This window comes from Puma concolor, chromosome A1 (genome assembly GCF_028749965.1).
Source record: "Puma concolor isolate L17-30 chromosome A1, mPumCon1.1.hap2, whole genome shotgun sequence".
Taxonomy (NCBI): Eukaryota; Metazoa; Chordata; class Mammalia; order Carnivora; family Felidae; genus Puma; species Puma concolor.
The window spans coordinates 223,274,171-223,291,724 of record NC_141667.1 but is presented as its reverse complement, the minus strand read 5'-3'; the positions used below and the strand labels follow the sequence as shown (position 1 = coordinate 223,291,724).

Genomic DNA, 17,554 nt, shown 5'->3' with positions numbered 1-17,554 from the left:
CATGGATCTGTTGGCCATTTAGCTATGTTTAGAAAAATGTATATTCAGGTCCACTGCCCTTTTTTGTTTTTAATGTTAGAGTGAGCGAGAGAGAGAGAGACAGAGCGTGAGTGGGGGAGGGCCAGAGAGAGAGGAAGACACAGAATCTGAAGCAGGCTCTAGGCTCTGAGCTATCAGCACAGAGCCAGATGCAGGGCTCAACCCCAAGAACCCTGGAGGTCATGACCTGAGCCGCTTAACAGACTGAGCCACCCCGATGCCCCCCCCCCATTTTTTTGATGTTGAGTTCTAGAAGTTCTTTATGTATTTTGAATATCAACTCCCTATCAATATCATTTGCAAATATTGTATTCTCTTCCATTTAGTAGGTTTTTTGTTGATGGTTTCCTTCACTGTGCAGAAGCTTTTTTATTGTAGTGTGGTCCCAATAGTTTATTTTTACTTTTGTTTCCCTTGCCTTAGGAGACCTATCTTGAAAAATGTTGCTATGACCAATGTCAAAGGACTTACTGCCTATGTTTTCTTCTAGAAGTTTTATGTTCTCAGGTCTCACATTTAGGTCTTTAATCCGTTTTGAGTTTATTTTTGTGTATGGTGGAAGAAAGTAGTCCATTTTCATTCTTTTGCATATAGCCATCCCTTTCCCAGCACTGTTTATAGAAGAGTCTTTCTTTTCCCTATTGTATATTCTTCCCTTCTTTGTCACTGAGTAATTGACTCTATAAGTGTGGGTTTGTTTCTGGGCTCTCTGTTCCGTTCCATTAATCTATGTGTCTACTTTTGTGCCAGTACCATACTGTTTTGATTATTACGGCTTTGTAGTATATCTTTTTTTAAAAGAAAAGGTTTAATATAAAGATTCAAGATTCACATTAATACATATGATAAAATTAAATACCTTCTTGATAAGAGTTCAAGTTTCACATTTTTTTCTATTTATCCTGCCATATTTTTCCTGTGCTTTTTTTTTATTACTTTAACCCCACCTCTGTCTATAGTTCAGAAAGTCTACTTCTACAGAAGCTATGATGATTAATATTAATTTTAATATACTCTTTAACTTTCCCAACATCTGGGTAGTATCTATAACATGCTTTTCCCCTACTTCCCAACTACTTTAGCTGTCCATCCTCCTAGGTAGAAATGTGACATTTTATTTTCCAGTTTTCCTTGTTTACTTTTGGTGTGGGAAGAAGATAATGTATATTGTGTGTATTTATAGTCACCCTAGATTGAAAGAATTGTTGGAGTATATATTTAGCAAAGCGGCGGGGGGCGGGGGGATGCAAGAAATAAACTTTGCGGATGCTTTGGTATCAAAACATGTTCTTGTTGTACCTTCAGCGTCAAATGCCAGTTTGGCTGGGTATGGCATTCTAGGTTTAAAGCCTTTTGCCTGAAGAACTTTTATGATATTGCTCCGTTTACTTCTAGCATCCAGAGTATCCAATAAGTCTGCCATCAGTCTGATTCTTGTTCCTCTGTACGTTCTCTCTTCTCTTTCTGTAAGCCTTTATGATTTTTTCTTTATCATTGGAATTCCAAGATTTCACCGAGATGTGTCTAGGAGCAAGTCTGTTTTCGTCAGTCTTCCTAGCTACTTGGTAAGCACTGATCCTCTCAAAACTTGAATCTTTCTTTACCTCTGGAAAGTTTTCTTCGATTATTTCCTTAATTATTTCCTCTGCTCCATGCTCTTCATTATCTTTTTCCTGGAATTCCTGTCAAAATGGATGTTGGAGCTTCTGGGTCTATCCTCTGTGTCTCATGATCTTTTTTTTTTTTAATGTTTATTTTTTTTGCAGCATGATCTCATTTTTATTTTCATTTTTAACATTAAACTTTTTAAAAATAATTTATTTTTAAATTTACATCCAAGTTAGCCTATAGTCAACAGTGATTTCAGGAGTAGATTCCTTAATGCCCCCTCCACATTCCCTCCAGCAACCCTCTGTTCTCTATATTTAAGAGTCTCTTATGTTTTGTTCCCCTCCCTGTTTTTATTTTTGCTTCCCTTCCCTTATGGTCATCTGTTTTGTATCTTAAGTCCTTATATTAGTGAAGTCATATTTGTCTTTCTCTGACTAATTTCACTTAGCATAATACCCTCTAGTTCCATCCACGTAGTTGCAAATGGCAAAATTTCATTCTTTTTGATTGCTGAGTAATACTCCAGTGTGTGTGTGTGTGTGTGTGTGTACCACATCTTCTTTATCCATTCATCCATTGATGGACATTTGGGCTCTTTCCATACTTTGGCTATTGTTGATAGTGCTGCTATAAACATTGGGGTGCATGTGCCCCTTCAAAACAGCATACCTGTAGTGCTGATGCATAGGGGCACTTGTACCCCAATGTTTATAGCAGCACTTTCAACAATAGCCAAAATATGGAAAGAGCCTAAATGTCCATCAACTGATGAACGGATAAAGAAATTATGGTTTATATACACAATGGAACACTACGTGGCAATGAGAAAGAATGAAATATGACCTTTTGTAGCAATGTGGATGGAACTGGAGAGTGTTATGCCAAGTGAAATGTCATACAGAGAAAGACTGATACCATATGTTTTCACTCTTATGTGGATCCTGAGAAACTTAACAGAAGATCGTGGGGGAGGGGAAGGAAAAAAAAAAGGGGGAGGGAGCCAAACCATAAGAGACTCTTAAAAACTGAGAACAATCTGAGGGTTGATGGGGGGTGGGAGGGAGGGAAGGGTGGGTGATGGGTATTGAGGAGGGCACCTGTTGGGATGAGCACTGGGTGTTGTATGGAAACCAATTTGACAATAAATTTCATATTAAAACAGCATACCTGTATCCCTTGGATAAATACCTAATAGTACAATTGCTGGGTTGTAGGGTAGTTCTATTTTTAATTTTTTGAGGAAGTTTCATACTGTTTTCCAGAGTGGCTGCACTAGTTTGCATTCCCACTAGCAGTGCAAAAGAGATCCTCTTTCTCTGCATCCTTGCCAACATCTGTTATTGCCTGAGTTGTTAATGTTAGCCATTCTGACGAGTGTGAGGTAGTATCTCCTTGTGGTTTTGATTTGCATTTCCCTGATGAGGAGTGATGTTGAGCATTTTGTCATGTGTCAGTTGGCCATCTGGATGTCTTCTTTGGAGAAGTGTCTATTCATGTCTTTTGCCCATTTCTTCACTGGATTATTTGTTTTTTGGGTGTTGAGTTTGAGAAGTTCTTTATAGATTTTGGATACTAACCCTTTATCTGATATGTCATTTGCAAACATCTTCTCCCATTCCATCAATTGCCTTTGAGTTTTGCTGATTGTTTCCTTTGCTGTGCAGAAGCTTTTTGTTTTGATGAGGTCCCAATAGTTCATTTTTGCATTTGTTTTCTTTGCCTCTGGAGATGTGTTGAGTAAGAAGTTACTGCAGCCGAGGTCAAAGAGGTTTTTTCCTGCTTTCTCCGCGAGGATTTTGATGGCTTCCTGTCTTACGTTTAGGTCTTTCATCCATTTTGAGTTTATTTTTGTGTGTGGTGTAAAAAAGTGGTCCCGGTTCATTTTTCTGCATGTTGCTGTCTGGTTTTCCCAGCACCACTTGCTGAAGAGACTGTCTTTATTCCATTGCTTGTCAAAGACTAGTTGGCTATATGTTTGTGGGTCCATTTCTGGGTTCTTTATTCTGTTCCATTGATTTGAGTGTCTGTTTTTGTGCCAGTACCATATTTTCTTGATTACAGTTTTGTAATACAGCTTGAAGTCCAGGCTTGTGATGTCTCCATCTTTGGTTTTCTTTTTCAAGATTGCTTTGGCTATTCGGGATCTTTTCTGGTTCCATACAAATTTTAGGATTGTTTATTCTAGCTCTGTGGAGAATGCTGGTGCTATTTTGATAGATATTGCATTGAATATGTAGATTGCTTTGGGTAATGACATCTTAACACCATTCTTCCTATCTAGGAGCATGGAATATTTTTCCTTTTGTGTGTGTGTGTCTTCTTCAGTTTCTTTCATAACCTTTCTATAGTTTTCAGTATATAGATTTTTCACCTCTTTGGTTAGATTTATTCCTGGGTATTTTATGGGTTTTGGTGCAGTTGTAAATGGGCTCGTTTCCTTGATTTCTCTTTCTGTTGCTGAATGTAACTTATTCCTGTGCATTGATTTTATATCCTGTGACCTTGCTGAATTCATGGATCAGTTCTAGCAGTTTTTTGGTGGAATCTTTTCGGTGTTCCATATAGAGTATCATGTCATCTGGAAAGAGTGAAAGTTTGACCTCCTCCTGGCCAATTTGGATGCCTTTTATTTCTTTATGTTGTCTGATTGCTGAGGCTAAGACTTCCAATACTACGTTGAATAATAGTGGTGAGGGTGGACATCCCTGTCTTCTTCCTGACCTTAGGGGGAAAGCTCTGTTTTTCCCCATTGAGGATGATAGTTAACATTGGGTCTTTCGTATATGGCTTTTATGATCTCGAGGTATGCTTCTTCTATCCCTACTTTCTTGAGGGTTTTTATCAAGAAAGGATGCTGTATTTTGTCAAATGCTTCCTCTGCATGTATTGAAAAGGTAATGCGGTTCTTTTCCTTTCTTTTATTGATGTGATGTATCACATTGATTGTTTTGCAGATATTGAACCAGCCCTGCATCTCGGGTATAAATCCCACTTGGTCGTAGTGAATAATATTTTTAATGTATTGTTGGATCCTGTTGGCTTGTATCTTGTTGGGGACTTTTGCATCTATGTTCATCAGGGAAATTGGTCTATAGTTCTGTTTTTTAATGGGGTCTTTGTCTGGTTTTGGAATCAAGGTATTGCTGGCTTCATAGAAAGAGTTTTCCTTCCGTTTCTATTTTTTGGAACAGCTTTAAGAGAATAGGTGTTAACTCTTCTTCAAATGTTTAGTAGAATTCCCCTGGAAAGTCATCTGGCCCTGGACTCTTGTTTTTTGGGAGAATTTTGATTACTAATCCGATTTCTTTACTGGTTGTGGGTCTGTTCAAATTTTCTATTTCTTCCTGTTTCAGTTTTGGTAGTGTATATGCTTCTAGGAATTTGTCCGTTTCTTCCAGATTGCGCGTTTTATTGGCATATAATTGCTTGTAATATTCTCTTATTATTGTTTGTATTCTGTGTTGGTTGTGATCTCTCCTCTTTCATTCTTGATTTTATTTATTTGGGTCCTTTTTCTTTTTGATCAAACTGGCTAGGGGTTTGTCAATTTTGTTAATTCTTCCAAAGAACCAGCTTCATTGATCTGTTTTACTGTTTTGTTTTTTAGTTTGTTTGATTTCCTCCCTAGCTCCATGCTTTGAATCTGGTAGAGTTTTATCCATTTTTTCTTAAGTCCGATATCGTCCTCCTTTTTTTCATTTTGTGGGCATGTATCTTTCAGTAATTATTTTATAAATGATTTTTGGCTGGTAAATTTGCAGAGCCTTTGCATATCTGAAAATGTCCTTACTTCACCATGCTTAATGCTTAAATGCTAATTTAACTTGGCCTAGAAAGTTAGGTTCAAAATCATTTTCCATTAGGATGTTGAAGACATTGCTTCATTGCTTACTAATGTGCATTGTTGCTGATGAAAAGTCTGCTGCCATGAGTATTGCTCCTTCATCTTTACCAGAGGTTTTTTAGAATTTTCTGTTTGTTCTTTAAATTCTGAGGGATTTTTTTTCCTGTTATTCTTTGACCACTTCATCCTCTTCAATCTCTCTCTTTCTCCCCTGTTACTTCTGCAAGGTGCTGCAATCTCTGCATCCATCACTATATTGCTGATGGCTTCTTCCACACTTCTCATGACTTTGTGATTTTGTGATTCATCATGGGACAGTTCCTTACCTTGGTTTGTATCGTACACTTTAGCTTCACCTAGCTTGCTACTCAGATCACTAATTTCTTTGAAAGTCAAATTTTCAGGGCACCTGGGTGCTCAGTTGGTTAAGTGGCTGACTTGATTTCAGTTCAGGTCATGATCTCATGGTACATGGGTTCAAGCCCCATGTTGGGCTCTGCGCTGACATTGTGGAGCCTGCTTAGGATTCTCACTTTCTCCCTCTTTCTGCCCCTTCCTTTCCCATGTTCTCTCTTTCTATCAAAAATAAACATTCTTTTAAAAAGTCAAATTTTAAATATCCTCAACTACTTTAGAGTTTGCTCTTTCTATTTTCTTTATCTTGTTTTTTGTGTGGCTAAATCTTTGTTGCCACTCCTTTTTGGTACTGGAGTTCTTTGGATTTTTCATTTCAGATAATGTACTTTTTATTCCTAAAATTTCCTTTAGGTCATTTTTAAGAGATTCCCTTATCTCTTTAACCAGCAAGGCAGATTTTCCATCAGGCCTTTAAATTTCATAATTATTGATATGTCTTTGCATTTTTTTTTTTTAAATTTTTTTTTCAACGTTTTTATTTATTTTTGGGACAGAGAGAGACAGAGCATGAACGGGGGAGGGGCAGAGAGAGAGGGAGACACAGAATCGGAAACAGGCTCCAGGCTCTGAGCCATCAGCCCAGAGCCTGATGCGGGGCTCGAACTCACGGACCGCGAGATCGTGACCTAGCTGAAGTCGGACGCTTAACCGACTGCGCCACCCAGGCGCCCCTGTCTTTGCATTTTTAATTAATTTTTTATTATTTTTTTTGCGTGCATGAGTACTTTATTCATTTTTTAATTTTAATTTACATCCAAATTAGCATATAATGCAACAATGATTTCAGGAGTATATTCCTTAATGCCCCTTACCCATTTAGCCCATCCCCCCTCCTGCAACCCCTCCAGTAACCCTCTGTTTCTTCTCCATATTTAAGAGTTTCTTCTGTTTTGTCCTCCTCCCTGTTTTTATATTATTTTTGCTTCCCTTCCCTTATGTTCATCTGTTTTGTGTCTTAAAGTCCTCATATGAGTGAAGTCATATATTTGCCTTTCTCTGACTAATTTCACTTAACATAATATCCTTCAGTTCCATCCACATAGTTGCAAATGGCAAGATTTTATTCTTTTTGATTGCTGAGTAATATTCCATTGTGTGTGTGTGTGTGTGTGTGTGTGTGTGTGTGTGTGTGTGTGTGTGTGTGTATAAAATCACATCTTCTTTATCCATTCATTGATGGACATATTTGGGCTCTTTCATACTTTGGCTATTGTTGATAGTGCTGCTATAAACATTGGGGTGCTGTCCCTTCGAAACAGCACACCTGTATCCCTTGGATAAATACCTGGTAGTGCAATTGCTGGGTCATAGGGTAGTTCTAGTTTTAGTTTTTTGAGGAACCTCCATACTGTTTTCCAGAGTGGCTGCACCAGCTTGCATTCCCAATTAATTTTATAAATGTTTTATTTATTTTTGAGAGAGATAGTTTGTGTGTGGGAGAGGGGCAGAGAGAGAGAGAGAGAGACAAAGAATCCGAAGCAGGCTCCAGGCTCTGAGCTGTCAGCACAGAGCCCAATGCAGGACTCAAACTCATGAACTTCCAGATTGTGACCTGAGCCAAAGTCAGACGCCTAACCAACAGAGCCACCAGACGCTCCTTCATGTCTTTACATTTTAAATCTAATACCTAAATCATCTCCTGGTCATTTTCATCAACTGAATTTTTCCCCTATAGGTGATATTTTCCTATTTCTTTGCAAATCTAGAAATTTATGGCGGTACACAAGACATTGTGGCTATGTTGTCAAAACTGGATAGTTTATTTTCCTGAAGAGTAATTTTTGTTTTTGCAGTCTTGCTAGACCTTCCCAAACTCAGGAAATTAAAAAAAATATATATCATCCAGGGAGGATCATTCACCTGGGAGGAAGTACTCTGCAGAGTAGGATTTGGTCTTCTGTACAGCTGTGTCTTAGTGCCTGGAGAAGGAATCCCGCCTGAGGATGCACACATGGACCAAGGGCTTTGTAGTATATCTTGAAATCTGGGATCATGATGCCTCAAGCTTTGTTGTTCTTTTTCAAAACTGGTTTGGTTATTCAGGGATGTCTGTGGTTCCTTACAAATTTTAGGATTATTCTTGTTCTGTGAAAAATGTTGTTGGTATTTTGGTGGAGATTGCTTTGAATCTATTGATTTGCTTTGGGTAGTATTGACTTTTAGTCAATATAGTATTGACTATATTTGTTCTTCCAATCCACGGGCATGGTGTGTCTTTCCATTTGTGTCATCTTCAATTTCTTTCTCAATGCTTTATAGTTTTCAGGAGTACAGGTCTTTCACCTCCTTGATTTATTTCTAGGTATTCTTTTTGGAGCGATTATAAATGGGATTGTTTACTTAATTTTTCTTTTTTTTTAATTTTAAAATTAAAAAAAATATCTCTAATACTTTGTTATTAGGGCACAGACACGCAACGGATTTCTGTATGTTAATATTGTATCCTAAAAACTTACTGAATTCATGTATCAGTTAAACTAGTTTTTTGGTGAAGTCTTTAAGGTTTTCTATGTGCAGTATCATGTCATCTGCAAATTAGTGACAGTGTAACTTTTTCCTTACCAGTTTAGATGCCTTTTATTTCTTGTATGATTGCTGTAGCTAGGACTTCTAGTACTATGTTGAGTCAGTAATAAGAGTGTACATCCTTGTCTTGTTCTTGATCATAAAGGAAAAGCTCACGATTTTTCACCATTGAGTATGATATTAGCTGTGGGTTTTTCGTACATGGCCTTTATTATGTTGAGGTGTATTCCCTCTAAACCTACTTTGTTGAGAGTTTTCTTCATGAATGGATGTTGTATTTTGTCATACTTTTTTCTGAATTTATTGAGACGATCATGTGGTTTTTATCCTCTTGTTAATGTGATGTATCCCACTGATTTGAGAATATTGAGCCATCCTTGCATCCCTGGAATAAATCCTACTTGATGGTGCTGAAGGATTTTTTTTTATTGTTTTGTTGAATGTAATTTGCTAATATTTTGCTGAGGGGGATTTTTGCATCTCTGTTGATCAGAGATATTGGCTTGTAGTTTTTCATAGTGTCTTTTTTTTAGTGTTTATTTTTGAGAGAGAGTATGAGTGGAGGTGGGGCAGAGACAGAGGGAGACACAGAATCTGAATTAGGCTCCAGGTTCTGAGCTGTGAGTACAGAGCCCAATGTGGGGCTTGATCTTGTGAACTGAGAAATCATGACCGGAGCTGAAGTCAGATACTTAATTGACTAAGCCACCCAGGCACCCCTACATGGTGTCTGTCTTTGTTGTTGATATCAGCATAGTGCTGGCCTCATGGAATGAATTTGGAAGTTTTCCTTCCTCTTTTTTTTTTTGGAATAGTTTGAGAAGGATAGGTATTTCTCTAAATGTTTGGTAGAATTCACCTGTGAATCCATCTGGTCCTAGAATTTTGTTTGTTGGGAATTTTTTGTTTGTTTTTTTTTTTTTTAATTCAATGTCATTACCAGTAATTGGTCTGTTGGTCTGTTCAAGTTTTTCTGTCTCTGATTCAGATTTATAAGATTACAGGTTTCTAGGAATTTATCCATTTCTTTTAAGTTTTCTAATTTGTTGGAATATAATTTTTCATAATCTTATAATCCTTTGTATTTCTCTGGTGCCCATTTAAAAATTTTTTTTTGGTTTTTAGCCTTTTTAAAAAAAATTTTAACTTTACATCCAAATTAGCATATAGTGCAACAATGATTTCTGGAGTAGATTCCTTAATTCCCCTTACCCATTTAGCCAATCCCCCCCACAACTCCTCCAGTAACCCTCTGTTTCTTCTCCATATTTAAGAGTCTCTTCTGTTTTGTCCCCCTCCCTGTTTTTATATTATTTTTGTTTCCCTTCCCTTATGTTCATCTGTTCTGTCTCTTAAAGTCCTCATATGAGTGAAGTCATATGATATTTGTCTTTCTCTAATTTTGCTTAGCATAATATCCTCTAGTTCTATCCACGTAGTTGCAAATGGCAAGATTTCATTCTTTTTGAATGCTGAGTAATACTCCATTATGTATGGGTGTGTGTGTGTATGTATAGACATGTATATACATACACACACACACACTCTCACCACATCTTCTTTATCCATTCATCGATGGACATTTGGCCTCTTTCCATACTTTGGCTATTGTTGATAGTGCTGCTATAAACATTGGGGTGCATGTGCCCCTAAATTTTTTTTAAAGTAGGCTCCATGTGCAATGTAGGGCTTGAACTCACAACCTTAAGATCAAGAGTCATATGCTTTACAGGCTGAACCAGCCAAGCATCCTAGTGGTTTTAGTTCTTATTTATTCCTTCTCATTTTTGATTTTGAGTTCTTTTTTTTTCCTTTAAAGTTTATTTATTTTGAGGGCGAGAGAGAGTGCAAGCAGGGGAGGGGGGCAGAGAGAGAGGGAGAGATAGAATCCCAATGTGGGGCTTGAACTCACAAACCAAGAAATCATGACCTGAGCTGAAATCAAGTGTCAGATGCTCAATGGACTGAGCTACCCAGGTGTCCCAGAGGCCTCTTTTTTTGTTCTTTTTGTTTTTAATGAATCTGGCAAAAGGCTTATAAATCTTGTTTATCTTTTCAAAAGATTAGCTCTTCATTTTATGTATCTTTTATTTTTTAGTCTTTCATATTTCTGCTCTCATCTTTCCTTTTACTGTCTTTGGGTTTCATTCTTTTTCTAGCTCTTTTAGGGTGTAAGCTTAGATTGTTTGAGATTTTTCTTGTTTCTTTAGGTAGGCCTGTATTGCTATAAATTTCCCTCTTAGAGTTACTTTTGCTGCATCCCAAAGATTTTGGATCATTTTGTTTTCATTTGTCTCCATGCTTTTTAAAATTTCTCCTTTGATTTCTTGGTCAACCCAGTCATTGTTTAGTAGCTTATGTTTAGCTTCCCTGTATTCGTTTCTTCTTTGTCTTGTTTTTGTGATTGGTTTCAAGTTTCATACTGTTGTGGTCAAAAAGATGCTTCATATGATTTCAGTCTTTTTAAATTTTATTTTGAGAGAGCGTGTGCACACACATGAGTGAGTGGGGGAGGGGCAGAGAGAGAGAGGGGGAGAGAGAATGCCCGAGTAGGCTTCCTGCTCAGTGTGGAGTCCATGTGGGGCTCGATCTCACAACTGCAAGATCATGACCTGAGCTGCTCTTTAGAGTTGGACGCTTAACCTACTGAGCCACCCAGGTGCCCTGATTTCAGTTGCCTTAAACTGTATTGAGATTTGTTTTGTGGCCTAACATAAGATCTATTCTGGAGAATGTTCTATGTGTACTTGAAAAGGATGTGTATTCTTCTGTTTTGGGATGGAATGTTCTGTGTGTATAGGTTATGTTCAACTGGTCTAATGTTTTATTCAGAATCACTGTTTCCTTGTTTTCTGCTGGGTGATCTGTTGATGTAATTGGGGTGTTAAAGCCCTCTACTATTATACTCTGTCAGTTTTTCCCTTTATGACAATTGCTTTATGTATTTAGGTGTTCCTGTGTTGGGTGCATAGCTCTTTATAAATGTTATATCCTTTTGTTGGATTGATCCCTTTATCGTGATATAGTGCCCTTCTTTGTTTCTTGCTACAGTGTTTGTTTTACAGTATTTTGTGTAAGTATTGCCACTGCAGCTTTTTTTTTTTTTTTTGGCCTTATTTTGTATGTTAAATGTTTTTCCACCCCTTTATTTTCAGTGTATGTGTGTTTAGGTCTGAAGTGAGTCTCTTGTAGGCAGCATATAGATGTTTTGTGTGTGTGTGTGTGTGTGTGTGTGTGTGTGTGTGTGTGTTATTGATTCAGTCACCCAGTGTCTTTTGTTCTTTTTTTAATGTTTATTTATTTTTAAGACCGAGAGAGAGACAGAGCACTAGCAGGGGAATGTCAGAGAAAGAGAGAAGCACAGAATCTGAAGCAGGCTCCAGGCTCCGAGCTGTCAGTGCAGAGACTGATGCAGGGCTCAAACTCACGAACTGTGTGATCGTGACCTGAGTCGAAGTCGGGACGCTTAACTGATTGAACCACCCAGGCGCCCCCTCTTTTTTTCTTTAAGTAAACTCTGCACCTGGCATGGGAGTTGAACTTACAACCTTGAGATCAAGCATTACATGCTCTACCAACTAAGCCAGCCAAGCCTCCTTACCCTGTGTCTTTTGATTGGAGGATTTAGTCCATCAAGAGCATTTTTCATTAGAATATTTTAAAAATGCTATGCTTCCAGTGCTGTTAAACAGAACATTTATTGAGTGCTTCCACTGAGTTTGAGATTCTCTGTTTTGCATAGGTGGACAGGGTGGTCAAGGGTCTGCTTTTTGGTCTTTAGCTCTATCTTCCCTACTTTCACCACTGACACCATCCCTGCCCTGCCAGTCATTGCTGACTCAGTTGTGTAGAGCAGAGAAAACCCACAACACTGACCTTGGTGAAATGCAGAGTGTACCATGGTCTGAGTGCCTGTCTTGCAGAATAAAATGCAGGGCCTGTTGGGATACCTACAAAAAAATGTAGATGCTGTTTCCACTTGTCTCTCAGGGAGAATGAGATGATCAGAGGTCTCTGCTCTAAGTAAGTGGAGAAATATTCCTGCAAATTATTCACAGCTTCGTGGATACTTGATGGGTATCTAAGCACCTACTAGGTCTCAGTGACTGGTGCTGGTGTTCAGAGTAGTCCTCATCCACATGAGTGGGGCTCAGCAGTGCCTCGACAGTGTCATTCGTGGTAAATTACAGGAGAGTCAACTTACCTCCGTAGATGAGAGGAGACAATTGTTGTAAGCATTTGAAAATGTGCTAGCTTCCTACCTTCTCTCTGTTGGAAATGTAACTGTTACAGATATGCAACAAATGTGTCTATTAGCAACCTGTGATGTGGAACTGTTAGGGATGACTGGGTTAAAATATGGAAACTTCCAGTTAAAATTGTGATGCTCTAAATTGAATGCTTTATTCAGTGTATCTGCATCTAGGTTACCTAGATTACCTAGATTATGTATCCTCTTTAAACATGCTGACATTCACCTCCTCTTTTCAAATGATTGAATTATTTTTTGATTTAGGGTCTTATTTTATTCTTCTCAATACCTGGCAAAGAATAACCCTAATGGTAGTAACCTCTTATTGAATTATATTCTACTATTTCAGAACTACTAATTCGGTGGGAATGTATCATTACTCTCCTAGAACAAATGAACAGTGGGGAGAGGATCCCAGAGATCACACTTGTGATTGCTTAAGAGAAGAGTTCAGTTTTCAGAACTCCTTGAAAATGTCTTTTTATCTGCCAGTAATTACTTGGGGTTATTTGAGACAGGACCTCTCTTATCTTTGCTTTGCACAGTTTAGTTGGGGTAACTATGTGTAATGTCAAATTATGAAGTTGCATTCCTTAAATATTTAATGTAAGACTTCAGTTTTGATGAAGCTTTAAAAACTTCATCCGATGGTTATGTTTCCTGACACAAGCAGGGAATGTCTGAGCTACAGTGGCCTCTTAGGCCCCAGGAAGATGGAAGTCTTGCGGCATTTCACAAATGCTGACCCAGTCCGGGGTCTGGGATATCACAGGGTGGTTATAGTTCATTATTTCCCTTATGTTCAGAATTTTTATTGAAGTCATCTGACGCAGTTTTGATCTTGCTGTTTTCTAATGTCTTACAGTATAAAAGTGCAAAAATATGTGATTTGTACTGAGCAGAGTCAAAGTTTAGCTCTTTAGCGATTGGCCAGACTCTTTGTCGCCTTTACCTATTGCTTCTTCCTCTGTTTTTCTGATAATCATCAGTACGGCTGGGCATTAGGCAAAGGGGAGTGATTAGCTCCTGCCAGACTTTCCTTCCCTTCCTTTTATATGGTTGCATGTACACAGAGACTAAGTGCTATTTATTAACCACTTGCTCAGCAGCCGTTACGTTAAGTCTTTTCATCCATTTTTATTTAATCCTCGTGCTAACTGATTGAGGAACCAGGGCTCAGAATTGGTATTGCTTGTCTGGGATGTCACAGCAGAGCCAGGCCTCAAGCCCAGGTCCCTCTGACCCCAAGCTGACACCCGAGAACACACTCCACTCTTTTGCATCCTCTGGTTTTGACTGTTGAACACACATCAGTCTCCTACCGAGGGTGAGCTCTTTGAGGGCTGTAGCTGGGTGCCGGGCACATTGGGGACCCTGTGTGGTTTATTGGACTGGGCTCGAAGGTTTGGGGGAGGAAGAAGTCGAATGAACACAAGCGTAAGTAAGCCCTGGGGTAGGCTGCTCCCCTCTCGTTTCTGTGGGTATTTGAGGCTGCACTCTAACACACGTAGACTCGTGCTGGAGATTTCTGTCCTGGTTGTAGGGGGCACGGCATGTGTACTGACCGGGCAGCCCTTTGACACCGTGAAAGTGAAGATGCAGACGTTCCCCGACCTGTACAGGGGCCTCACCGACTGCTGCCTGAAAACCTACTCCCAAGTGGGCTTCCGCGGCTTCTACAAGGGGACCAGCCCAGCGCTGATTGCCAACATCGCCGAGAACTCTGTCCTCTTCATGTGCTACGGCTTCTGCCAACAGGTGGTGCGGAAAGTGGTTGGATTGGAAAAGCAGGCCAAGCTAAGGTGAGTCGTGGGCACTAATACCTGCTCAGTTTGTTTCAAAAGACAACATTGTTGGGGGCGCCCGGTGGCTCAGTCGGTTGAGCGTCCGACTTCGGCTCAGGTCATGATCTCACGGTTCGTGGGTTCAAGCCCCACGTCGGGCTCTGTTCTGACAGCTCAGAGCCTGGAGCCTGCTTCGGATTCTGTGTCTCCCTCTCTCTCTGCCCCTCCCCTGCTAATGCTCTGTCTCTCTCTTTCTCACTGTCTCTAAAATAAACATTAAAAAAAACTCTTAAAGACAACGTTGTTGTATAGTCAAGATTTTTGTGATACCTTATGGGAAGGATGTTTCCTTTTTTAAAATAACCCACTTTCTCTCTGGTTATGGAGGAATACGTTGTCATCCTATAAAACTTGCAAACCACGAATTCTGCAGGACGAGGATTGCCTGTAATGTACCACGGAGAAGGAGACACCCTTATGTATTGGTGTCCTTCACGAAGATGCTTTTCAGACGCTGCAGGTGGTACTACTTCTCTTGTGGGCACAGGTGCTGGACCAGAGCCACAGATGCAGCCTGGGAGCCACGTTTGGGATTCCACTTCATCGGCAAAATGCGGAAGATTGGAAGAAGCTGCCTGAGCCAGTCTGAGAGACACTTGGAATTTTAGGAAGAGTCGGCAGCATCTCAGAAGATGGAGATGAACCTGTTTGGCCATGTCTGCCCCAAACGTCAGACTCTGCCATGTGCTTGGCCATCCCTTGGATATTTACGTACACAGCAACTAGGAAGAACTCGGGAAACACTGGGATGTGTAGCCAACCCTTTTCTGAACGTTGAATTTTTAAAAATCACTTAAATTGTATCAGCTGCATGGTTCTTTTTTAAAAATTTTTTTTTTCAACGGTTTTATTTATTTTTGGGACAGAGAGAGACAGAGCATGAACGGGGGCGGGGCAGAGAGAGAGGGAGACACAGAATCGGAAACAGGCTCCAGGCTCCGAGCCATCAGCCCAGAGCCTGATGCGGGGCTCGAACTCACGGACCGTGAGATCGTGACCTGGCTGAAGTCGGACGCTTAACCGACTGCGCCACCCAGGCGCCCCTCAGCTGCATGGTTCTTACGGGTTGTATTGGTAGGAATTGGAAACCCTATTGCAACTCGGGTCCCACTTGACTAAAAGTAGGTCCCTTTTGTCCAGTAGTTCCCTGGAGGTGCCTAGTGGTCTTTAAGACGTGCCCTTTTGCAGGCGGGAATTTTGTCTTGATGGATGGAACTTGTTTTTTAAGGGGACTGGATGAAATCACCCAGGGAGATAGCTTCTGTAGGGGGCTGCGCACTGATTCTAGGACCTTCCAGCACAGAGGGGTCAGGAAAAAGAGATGAAGTAAAGAAATACGCAAGAAACAAACGAGGAGAAGGTGGGATCTCATGATAGACTGATGGGAAGAACACTGTAGTGAGTGTCGCCCTCCCTGCTCAAGGGGGGAGACTTTCTACATGAGGAGACCTGGGGTTTAGGTCCCCTGCAGCATCTCCAGAGGAGAACGCCTTGCAGAGAAGACAGCAGCCACATGAGGTCCCGGAGGAAGTCCTGCAACAAAGAAGCCGGCCTATTTCACTTGGCCTAACCCAGCACCCTCCTCTTTTTTTGGTCTTGGCGTGGGAAAGGGCTGCTTTTTCATCATTCAGAACAGTGTGTAGTTATTGCCTGTTGGGAAAACGCTACCTTAGAGTTGACAGAGCTATGACTCCCACGGCTATCGTGGTTTTTTGGTTCGTTTTTGTTTTTCTTGTGTTTTTTGTTTTTGTTTTTAGCCCTCACTGATGTCCTGCGAGAGCAGCAAAGCCGGTGGATGGTGTTAATTGTGTTACAGATGGGGGGAATTTCATGCAGATCCTGACAGGCTTAGGATCATATTATCTGAGCTCATAACAGAGAGCAGGACTCAAACCCATGCCTTCTGGGCCCCCATCTGGTGTTCTTTCCCTAAGACCAGAGTCGGGGCTCTGGACCGTGGGTCAGGTCTAGAGAAAAGATAAATCAGCAGAAGCAGTGAAAGGAAAGCACTGCTTGGAAGAAACTACTGTGAATTTCAGCAAATTCGTAAATATTTGTCCGTCCATGGTTTAAATTCCACCCTGAGTCATGTTCTCCTTTGACCTTTGGCTGCATGGGGTCTAAACACGGCAGGCGTGTCCAGGTACTTGTTTGTTGAAGGGGTGACAAACAGCGGATTCTTACAAAACCCCATCCTAGGCCTACTGAAGCTTCAGTTCCAGTTCTGAACGCCTTTACGGCAGGTGCAGTCTTGGGCCGGCCTACCTTATTTAGTGCCCTGGAAGATGAGACTATTTATCGGAGAGCCAAAGTCTACTGCACACCTGATCTGCCTTGTTGTGCTGGAACAGCATGCTCGGTATTCCTTCAGGTGGCTGAGCCATTATTGTGTCTTAGATTGATAGATGTCCCCATTTATTGATGCCGCCTCTGTTCCGGCAAACTTGGCAACTCTGGTTAATGACCCTAATTGACTGTTGCCTGTCTCAAGTTGACAGAGAGTCCCTGAGGGAGACCAGGTATGGATCTGCAGGCTGGCTGAAAGACCACAGAAACCCCCTGAAGCTTTGGCGTTGACAACCAGCCAGGCAGGAGTAAAAGGCAGGGAAGGAACAGTGTGAGTGGTGTTGGGCACTTTCCACACACTAGAAGCTGAGAGCAAGGATAGTCGTGTGTCTGGCTCTCACCAGGTGATGGGCTGATATTTAATTCTCTGAAATGAAGAGCAAGTCTCTACTCAAAGCAGCGTCTTGCTCCTGGAAGAAGCCTCCCTCCAGGCCAGCTATTCTGAGACCTGGGTGTGCAGCCGACCGGCTGGACCCGGGGCACCCTCCTCCTGTCTGCCCGCAGCACCAAGGCCAGGTCACCTGGGGATAGGAGAGGGGGCTGAGATTGGAGGAAGCCCTTGATTTTATACTAACGTCTGATGTCAGTTTATGTAACTGTTGGACATAACTTGAGGATGAGTGAACATGTTAGGTCTATTAGGCTCTTGCTCATGGTTTGGAGGAAAATTGTTGG

At 40.7% G+C, this 17,554-nt stretch overlaps 1 protein-coding gene across 5 annotated transcripts in view; it reads left to right on the top strand.

Moving 5' to 3' along the window:
- SLC25A15 (solute carrier family 25 member 15) overlaps window positions 1-17,554 on the top strand; it is a 62,896-nt gene that overhangs the window by 34,107 nt on the left and 11,235 nt on the right. For all 5 annotated transcript variants that reach the window (XM_086712977.1, XM_086712970.1, XM_086712965.1 and 2 more), the window contains one exon: window positions 14,233-14,491. In XM_086712977.1, the coding sequence (XP_086569103.1) occupies window positions 14,233-14,491 (259 nt within the window). The remainder of the gene's footprint in view (window positions 1-14,232; window positions 14,492-17,554) is intronic.